General features: G+C 42.0%; 2 protein-coding genes across 2 annotated transcripts; one reads left to right on the plus strand and one right to left on the minus strand.

Moving 5' to 3' along the window:
• The first annotated feature begins 96 nt into the window (after window positions 1–96).
• On the plus strand, window positions 97–1,718 carry Uros1 (Uroporphyrinogen III synthase 1). The gene has a single exon (XM_013307125.1). The coding sequence runs from the start codon at window positions 664–666 to the stop codon at window positions 1,402–1,404; it is 741 nt and encodes a 246-aa protein (XP_013162579.1). The 5' UTR covers window positions 97–663; the 3' UTR covers window positions 1,405–1,718.
• Window positions 1,719–5,590: 3,872 nt separating this feature from the next.
• LOC106113963 (uncharacterized) lies at window positions 5,591–7,267 on the minus strand (the record flags this gene model as incomplete). The annotated part of the gene is made up of 2 exons (XM_013307022.1): window positions 6,624–7,267; window positions 5,591–5,644 (listed from the first exon to the last, which is right to left on the minus strand). Coding segments are annotated over exons 1-2 (372 nt in total), but the record flags the coding sequence as incomplete, so codon positions are not given.
• Between the last annotated feature and the right edge of the window lie 3,060 nt (window positions 7,268–10,327).

Raw genomic sequence — 10,327 nt, forward strand, 5'->3', positions numbered from 1 at the left:
ACTCTGCGCTATAGTACGAAATTAATCTTTTATAACAGATGGGGGCAAACGAGCAGCGGGAACGCCGAGGTGTTCAACGACGCCCATGGACATCAGCAATACCAGAGGAACCGCAAATGCGTTGCCTTTAAGGTGGTGATAAGCTCGCTTCTTGAAGGACCCTAACCTTGCCATTTTTTGAATTGACTGGTGACAGTAGGGCACTAGTGAGCTATAAGACTTTATCCCTTAGGCCTTCCTTGTCGAACTATACTTTGTTCACATCTCATAGAATATCCGAACACGAAAACTGTCAAAGTTAAGGCATAACCGGGTACCTATGACATTCGATTTGACTCAAACTTCACGTAAGAACTTCGTACAGACTAGAAGTAGAATAAAATATATCATAAAGTTTTAATTTAAACCATAAATAAGAAAAGTTTACATATATTTTAATAATACAAATAATTAAATTCTATAACATAACATAAGGGAAAGCAGTGGGGTTTAAAAATTCCATAATAACTACAAGTCGTTTTTGTCTTCTTATAATTTCATTACCTCTTGTTCGCCTTGTGCATCTTACGGCTTCCTGTTCTTTCAGGGTCGATGTTGTTATGACGCAGTAAATGACGTTGTAATAACTTTGCTCCTTTTAGTATCGAGTACAAAGTTGTTGCCATGAAGAAAGTATTGTTATTTAAGAGCGTTTCGGAGGACTACGTTAAGGCTTTCTCAGAACATAACTATCAGACCGTATTCATCGAGCCTCTCCAGTTTGTGTATGTAAACTTGCAAGAGCTCAGTGAAAAACTGCAAAACCTGCACTACCAGGGTCTCATATTGACCAGCCCCAGAGCCATAGAATCAGTTTCCAAGTGCTGGGCTCCTTCTAAATTTGTAACATGGAACACAAAACGTATTTACACAGTTGGTGAATCGAGTGCGCGCAAAGTTAAACTTTTGCTAGGTCTAGAAGCATTGGGGTCAAGAACAGGAAATGCAGAAAACTTGGCCAAACTCATTTTGCAGGAGAATTCAAGCCCATCCAACTTTCTCTTTCCTTGTGGAAATCTGAGTTCAGAACTATTACCTACTATGTTACAGTCTGGAGGGATCATAGTTGATGCTTTAACTGTCTATGAGACGAAGGAAAATGAAAACTTGAGATTGGATCTGATGAGGGTGAATGAGAATGAGGAAGTGTGCTGCATGGTGTTCTTCAGCCCGTCGGGCTGCGAGTATGTGCAGAGACAGCTGCAGACCTTCAGCAACAAGCTGGCACACCTGCCTCATTTTGCAATTGGCAACTCAACTGCGCACAAGATTGAGAATCTCGGTTTAGAAATTGCCGGTGTGGCAGCAAAGCCCAAGGCAGAAAATGTTTTAGAATCGGTGGAACATTATTTCAGAACTTTATAAGATAATGTGAAACAGGTAGTGGTGTAGGAATTAATTGTAAATATACTTATTATTTGGCAAAGGTAGTTCTAAGCCATGGGGCACATGTTGACATGTAATTTAGCCTTTGTTGTAAATGAAATTTTTTTAATGTTATATTCATATATGTATGATATGGATGTTTTATTGGATTTTAGGAAAATTGCTGTTATTGTTCAGGCAACAGCCAAGTCTGGCCCCGCAGAGTACCGCAGGCGCCGTGCCGACTAATCTGTTGCCGCACGCGCATTCACTCTACAATATGAATCACTCATTAAAATTCCCATAAAAAATTATTGCATGTGTATATTTGTGCAGGTAAATTGTCCTCTGCGTAAATTCAAACAACGAAAATGGCCACACTGTTTTTACATCATGTGATATGATACAAAATATTGTAATAGAAAAATAACATTTAAATCTGTAATTTTAACTTCACAGTGTAAGTCTCAAATAAATTGTTTATGAATTTTGTTAAGAATTACTTGATATTTTCCATTAATAAAAAAAATAAACTTTCTTTTCTAAAATAATTTTAAGTAATGTATAATTAATTATTAGGACATTTATCGGCTATTAATTTAAATAGTTTCATTGATTCTAATGATGTTGGTATGTAACCAAGTGCTGTCTTTATTCTCTATACTACATTTCAATGTCTTTGATAAGAATATGATATGGAACTTAGCAAATTTCCTGTCAACATCCATTTTGTCTCACAATTTAAGGTCAAATTTGTACAATGCTCAAGTTAGAGGTACTATATAATATGAAAATATTACAAGGCTAAGAAATAAAAATTTTTATAACACAAATGTTTTTAATGGCAGTTTTAAAATTGACCTAATTGTTAAATAGTGAAGTTGGAAGTGAAAGTTCCTCAAAGAGATCCTGTCCTCGTGTTTGGTTCTATCACTTAAAATGGAGACTGGACAAAAACAACAATTGATTGTATAAAAACCATATATTATGTTTTATTGTTAAAATTTAAAAGTAAAAATAATTTGTTTGAAATGTATGGTACATTACAATGTCCGGATGATGGAAGGTGTCGCAGGTCAGGTCGTCGGGCGCGGCGTGTTGCGACCGAACAGCACTCTGCACGCTCAGGTGATATGTAGCCGAGCCGAACATACACCGAGCCATTTGTTCAAACAAAGTTCAATGAATCGCGACAAACGAGCTTCCGAGCTGTGCGCGACTGCCTCACCTCCACCGTACAACATTACATGTACAATTCTAATTTGGTATATTCAGAGATTTTCTCTTACTACTAATAATATACTTTTATAAATTATTATGTGATGCAAATAATGTGATTAAAAGCGTCAAAAGTTACTTTACATGCGCATAAAGTTATATACATGAATGTGCCGACACCGACACCGACACCGACCTCTACACAACACAACACAAGTACAATATATACTTTAGCTTTGACATTACACTACACATCCTCTGGGAGTCTGTTCAAGTGCACTGCGGTCGCCTTTTCTATCACCCAGGTCAAAATCGAACTCGGAAATATAAATAATCGCTTACAAATACTTTATGGACTAGAACTCAGACTTGTGTTAAAAAATATAAGCGTGAAATACGAATTCGTGATAAAAATTGTAATGATCGACAGTTCAGCAAATAACATTACAAAAGTCACCTAACAATGTATAAAAACATTTATCATATCCTATCGTTATCGGAGAGCATGTTGCACAGTTACATGAACACCGTTACTTTTGTTAGACGACAATGTACGGCCGCGCATCTGTGGATAATAAAAACATTGGTCAGTTTGTGAAGGATCTGGACCTGCCCGTGTCCCATCACATTCGCCGTTTGTACACTTTTATAAATTGTCTATTACAAATGGATTACATACAAATTGAACAAATAATATAACACTGTGCGTCGATAGCTGGAGCTGGAGACGGCCCGGCGGCTAATATAAATTATCTAATGCTTATATCTATAGGTACACAGCAGGTAGACACAAACGGTGAGCGGTATGCTCAGATAACGAGGCGCAAACTCCTCTGCCGTTGCAAGAGGACAACCGGCGAAAAACTTTTCAATTCGGATTCCGTACTATATTAAAAGTTATCTAGATTCCCAGGACGCGGTTACCGCATGTGTGCACTCAAATACGTGCACACACGCAGCCGTTCCGTAATATTGAAACGGACAGCTTCTCTTCTATTACTATTGGAAGAAATCTCGGAGTCATCACGTGCATATACAATGCGCGCCTCTCGCCTCGCCTCGCCTCTCCTCGCCTCCTACACTACACGGCGACGTTGCTATAAACGGTAAATAATGTTATATCGAACTGCATAGTTTTGAATTGCGTCGTATTCAGCCGCTGCGACCGGCACGCCTCCGCTCCAAGGTGGACCCTGGTGGTGGCGCGTCACCACTCACACCGTCACACCGGCACACCGTCAAACCGACACACCGTCACACCGTCACACCGACACACCGTCACACCGACACTGGGATAGATCCGGCGCACTTCACCAATCGGTTGACGCAGACGTTGCGTTTAGAACTCCGTGGGCTATAAGGCGTGGTCGCGCGACGTGGAGGGCTGCGGCTGCGGCTGCGGCTGCGGCACGGCGCGGTAGGCGGCGCGCGGCGACGACCGCCCGCTGGACCGCCGCGAGCCCGCGCCCCCTGCACCCGCCGCGCCCCCCGCGCACCCGGCGCGCGCGCGCCTCACCGCGCGCACCGTCAGCCCCGCCGCCAGGCACGCGCCGCCCAGCCCTAGCCCCTGCAATATCATATATTTACATTATATGACGCGCACGAAATTACCCACAATCATAAAAACTAGTCATTTTTGCAGTTCATTTCATAAATGTCTAAAATGAATAAGGCGGCCATTCGAACCTGGATAAGCGAGAATGGAATGGAGCGAGATATCTCGCCGGGAGCGGTGGTGTTGGTATTTTTTTTATATCATAAGGTGGCAAACGAGCGAGCGCCACCTGACATCGCTGATATAGCGAAGTGACCGTTGCCCATAGGCATACGCAATTTTATATGCGTTGCCTATGTTTAATCGACGGAGGAGAGGATGCACAGAAAGAAAATATTTTTCCTTTCCATGTATCGTAACATCCGGAAAGTCCACTTCCACTTCCCATCCCTTCCTTGTAAGAAAAAGGATGGGAAGGGAAAAAGGACTAAATTAGGCCTCCGGAAGGCACAGTCAGACTGCACGCCTGTGTTATGTGTGGTCGTGGTCGTGGTGTTGGTGTTGGTGTAGGACGCTCACCGCGGCGGCGAGCAGCAGACGCGCGAGGTGCGGCGCGGGCCGGTAGGCGGGCTGCAGCGCGGCGTGCAGCGTGGCCGCGCCGCCGCCCGCCAGCGTGAGCGCCGACCACGCGCCTGCGCACCCGCCCTGCGATGCACCCGTACCTTAGCCTACTCTGTAACCCTCACATACGGCAAGTCTATTGGAAGGAAACGGAAGTTGCTTCCGTTTATCCTTATAAACTAACTCTCGCTCGCAATTTCGTATTTTTTATAGTATGAGATAGCAAAAGATCAAGCGGCCAACTGAAATCGCAAAAATAGCACAATGACTGCAGCCCATAGTTATTTACGATTGCCTTTCTTTTACCGATACAAGAGGGGACAGATAGAAGAGATTATTTCACCTCCCTTGCCAAATCCACTTCCCCTTCCCATGTTTTCCTTACAAGGAAAAGCAAAAGATGAGGTGAAGAAGTAAATCTTGGTTTAAGAGTATGCAGTCATCAGGTTGTAAGCAGAATAACATACTTCTATTTAACGCGTGTCCCCTGTGTGGTCGTGGCAATACCACATATGTTGATTCTACCACTGTTGAAAATTTAATTAAGAAAATTATAAGTTATGAATAAATACGTCTTTTTGACACTTTTTCAGTAATGGAAAATTATATTATGTTATTACAAACTTGTATTCCCTAATTGGATCTTAGATTCATATTTAAGAAGATAAAAATGTATTTTTCTATACAAAGTAAACGCGATGATTGAACAAAGCATACCAGTTTGTTCCAGTCGAGTGGCAGTAGTTCGATGAGACGCGTGACGTGCAGCAGCAGCAGCAGCGCGTGCAGCATGAGGGAGGAGAGCGCGGCGAGGTGCAGCAGGCGCACACGCGCGCCGCCCGGCAGCTGGCCCGCGCGCAGCCCCGCGCCCGCCCACACGCAGCCGCACGCGCTCGCGCAGCACGCCTGCGCACATCCTACTTATACATATCCAAACCATTATATGTCTTTTTATTTCAATAAACATAACATAATTAATAAAATCAACCGGTCCTCTCCTAACCTAGCATTCACTCTTTTGTCATGTATTATTTACTGTTTTGTATTATAAAATATGTCATAGTGTAAAATGCTATGCGGTTGTTATAAATAAATAGAATTGACAACAAAGTTTTTTTATCACTCTTTGTGTTTGAACAATATTTTTAGTTTCTATGTCCAATAGTTTTGTATTGCCAAAAAGTTTGTAGTTGGTTGGTTGAAACAGTCAATTAACTTTTTTATTTACATAGATTTAAGAGTTGATTATTTATTTACAGATTGAGTGAAAGCTAATAGTGGGGATGGAATGAGCTTGAATCTTTGATGGAAATGAATTCTCTGTTACTTTCAAAGCAATTCATAAATTATGAAATTGTTTCAAAATGAACATGTTTCTATTGTTTGCTTTGCTTTGCTTTGCCGGTACCACATACATGTTTTAATATTAACTAACTAGGAGATTAGTTGTAGTAGAGACAGGCAAGTAATAAGCAATTAAACTTTATTCATCTGGGAGCCATCCTTTGCACTAGCACTGCAGGGAACACTTGAGGGTGTCCTTCAAAAATATAAACCTTAACTTAATAACATCTAATTAATTACTTGTCACTTAATTTATATTGGTTTAATATGTCTTCAATGTGTTATATAGTTTGGCAAAACATATTTATCACTTTCTACATTTTTTACATTAAATAGAAGCAGTTTGCTTGGCAACTGGTATTGGGCAAACAGATTGCAATGCCTCTGCTGTTTGTCTTGCAGAGTCAGGGGATCTGTATCGAGGTAGATTTTAAACTTATTTGTGTAGATCACAAGTGCTTTTAATTAGATTCAATATTTTTTTCATACATTACTTGAACAATACGTAATAATGTGGAGAATTTACAGGCTAATGGCGTACCACAACTAGCAGAGTGAAAGCACCCTGAACAGTAATTAAATGGCGCAGACGGCAGTAAATTGGCGCGAGCGGGCGAGGAGTCGGCGGGGGCGCGCGCGAGTAGTGTGCGTGCGAGTCCCACGAGCGCTCCGTCAGCTCCGTGCCTGCCGGAGAGCGCCCGCCCGCGCCACACCCGCTGCCGGCGATCTCGAAGTCCTGCACCTCCTCGCCGCGACAGCTTACGGGCTCCAGCTCGCGAATCTCTTCCAGCAACAGCTCCACTTCGTCCGCCGAGTACAGCTCGCTCGAGGACACGTAGCGCGCCGGCGCCGCTTGCATGTCACCCGCGCCCGAGTCTACCGAGCGCCGCCACCGCGGTCCCTCCTGCGACACACGCACACCAACACCTTACACGCAATCTCCGCGACCCGCAACACTTCACGATCAACCGCACTATACATTCCTTTACCTCTCTCGACCGATGTCATTGATACTTCTTTCTGCTTGAGAAGGCCGCATGGTATGCGGGGTACATATGATATTAATAGTTGAAATACAAAATTGTAAACAGAGCAATAGGGCGACGACGCTCTATAAGAACGCCATCGCCATGTTTGTTATCATATTTTGTCCCACAGAGCATTTTCCTTCACAGAGTGCACTCACTCACAGATTATAGTTCCAAAATAATATACTCTTTGCTTGTCGTCATATTTTGATCATTATGGAAGCAAAGAGTAGGTATATAAAATAGCGGCTTTCTATGCTATATACTCTTTGGCGGCTGCTGCATGGCTATTTTATATACTCTTTGTGGCTATTGCCATTTTATATTTTCGAAATTCCAGAAAATACCTAAAAATATTAATCCTCTCCACTCTCTCCTTCAAGTATTAATGAAGTCGTCAAAAATTATCTTTCACAAAAGTTTTTGTGTAATCCGGTGATGTTGGGTCGACAAACTATACAAAAAGTTAAAACGATTTTGACATAAATCTGCTCTTAATTGTACTTGTAGATAAAAAGTATAATTGTAGTACACGTTGACGCTGCATCCGTTACCTCTTTTTAGCGAACACACGAGGAAATAAACTTGAATAATTATAATCAAAGGATTTTGTTGAATAGAAACAACTGTAGTTTGAACTCGTATATTAAAAGCGACTTATCACAGAACAACTTTCGTATAGATACAGAAATGATGAGACGGCGGCGGTGATCCATCCTTAGGGCAACCTAGGATCTTTGATTGCTTGCCTCGAAAGTTTTAAATTCGTTTATTTTATTAATATTAGTAAGATTATAAATATGAATCAAGAATATCATGTAATAGTAAATGTAGTTTGGTCTTACAGTACTTATACAAGTTCAGCTTCATCATCATTAGCTCACCATACGTCCCCACTGAGGGGCTCGGAGCCTACCCTAAATTAGGAGTGACTAGGCCATAGTCAACTACGCTCTCCCAGTGCGTGTTGGTTGACTTCACATCTTTAAATTTCTTCGCAGTTATGTGCAGGTTGCATCACGATGTGTTCCTTCACCGTAAGAACATCGGATAAATGTACATATGTAAATCGAAAATCACATTGGTACATGGCGGGATTCGAACCCAGGATCAGCAGATTACAAGTCGAGTGCTAGGACCTCTGAGCCACCGAAGCTCTTTGATTAGCTTGCAAGTTGCTTTTCGGTAACCTTAATGTATGTATACATTTTTAACGAAATGAAAATAATGACGACGACATGAAAATATTTGCCACAATATCATCGTTTGAAGACATGATATCACTTCAGGCTGATCTCTGTCGACTGGAAAATTACTGCACGACAAAAAAACTCGATCTTAATCCCTTGAAGTGCTCGGTAATTACTTATACTCGAAAACGTATAGCACTTAATACTTCCTATACGCTGGGTGGTTAAAACCTGCCTAGATGCACAGACACCAGAGATCTGGGCGTTCATCATGATAACAATTTATTCTTTAATATGCATATTGACACTATTGCCAAAAATGCCTCCAAGTCGCTTGGGTTTATTATGCGACTCGCTAAATGCTTCACTGAAGCTAAGACTCTTAAAATACTATACTGTACATATGTTAGAAGTCAACTGGAGTATGCGTCGCAAGTGTGGAATCCCCGATATCATAAATATATTGATAGGTTAGAAAATATACAGAAACGATTTATAAAGTTCCTTTGCTTTCACCAAAGACTTCCTTATCACTCTAAATACTATATCCTCCTTTGTAAGAAATTCCATTTATTGCCGCTTATGAATCGTCGTGAGATTGCCGACTTCATGTTTGTTCATAAAATACTAAAAAATAATATCGACTGTCCGGAATTGCTATGTAAATTCAACTTTAGTGTACCTAGCAAATGTTGTAGGTACAATCCCATCATAAGCGTACCGTACGCGTCAACTAATTACAGGCAGAACTCGTGTGTGGTGCGTGCGAGCTCCAGCTTCAACACACTGTGCAACAAGTGTGATATCGACCCGTTTGCAACTAGTGTGTCCTCAGCGAGGAGTTGTCTAAGCCGGGATTTTTTCAGATAAATTGAGCGGTGGTTGAATATATATTTATATTTAAAAAAAAAGTCAAGTATTTATATCTCATATGCTGACTGTCAAATTATTTAAGCTATTGCTATAAGTGTAGACTTGTAAATAGCTATATGTTAACTATCTTGTGTCTATTATTGTTACTTTCTAGCTGTAAGTCTACCATGTAAATAAATAAATAAATAAATAAATAATGTAAAAACAGGTGCGAGTTCTGGGTGTGGGCGGAGGACGGAGGACAGAGGACCGAGGGTTGCTTGACGCCGTGTCTTTGTGACCGTAACCACGAAGAGAATTCGGCTAAACATTCGCTGTAGAACTAACATCACCACGATTTGCCAATTTCAATTAAATATGAGATGTCAAATTAAGTAATAAATTCAACGGATAAAATAAGTTTGTCCGAAGAGTGAGATGTTTAACTTTTGTAATACCAAAAAAACTGCGGACAATTGGGAGCGTGAACGACACCGAGGAAGATATACAGTAAAGAGTTGCCGACGCGCTGCATTCCCACAAGACGATAGCGAGTGCGGCTTTACATTCCTATACGTACATATGTACATATCACTGGCATTAAAATATGTCGATTGTGTAGAGTTTTCAAACAATTAAGTATCATAAAAGAATTAATAAATTGTCAAAAATTTTAATTAAAATTTCGTAGTCGCTGATAATAAGAAAGAACTTTATGAAAGCAAGTTTGTACAAGAGCTCACTGGAACGTGGACTGATACCTTTTAACTTAGTTTTATCTTAAAACTATCAGTGGCGGCGGCTCAAAGTGCGGGGGCGCGTGCCCTCAGAAGCGGCGGCACACGTGCTCGAAGCCGGGAGGGGGCCCGATGGCGGCGCTCGGCGCTATGTTTTCAAAAAATCTTTTTACTGCGGGATTTACAAACGTTTGTTTGTCGTCAGTGGTGGGGGGCGCGGGGGGCGCGGGGAACTCTGCCGCCTCGGGGTCGAGGCGCGGGTCTGCGCCGGCCAGCGAGGTGGCCGCGATGGCGCGCTGCAGGGCCTGCATCATGTACATGTGCGCCGCGCTCGCTTGCCTCAGGTGGTAAAAGATTTCATTTTCCGCCGCCGTAAAGCATGGCCGCGCGTGTGTTGCGGGTGCGGGCGCGGGTGCGGGCGCGGGTGCGGGTGCGGGC

This window comes from Papilio xuthus, unplaced genomic scaffold, assembly GCF_000836235.2.
Source record: "Papilio xuthus unplaced genomic scaffold, Pxut_1.1 DF828142.1, whole genome shotgun sequence".
Classification (NCBI taxonomy): domain Eukaryota; kingdom Metazoa; phylum Arthropoda; class Insecta; order Lepidoptera; family Papilionidae; genus Papilio; species Papilio xuthus.

What these genes read in the sequence shown, in the direction of transcription:
- Uros1 (XM_013307125.1), top strand. Translation starts at nt 664, where the DNA reads ATGAAGAAAGTATTGTTATTTAAGAGCGTTTCGGAGGACTACGTTAAG.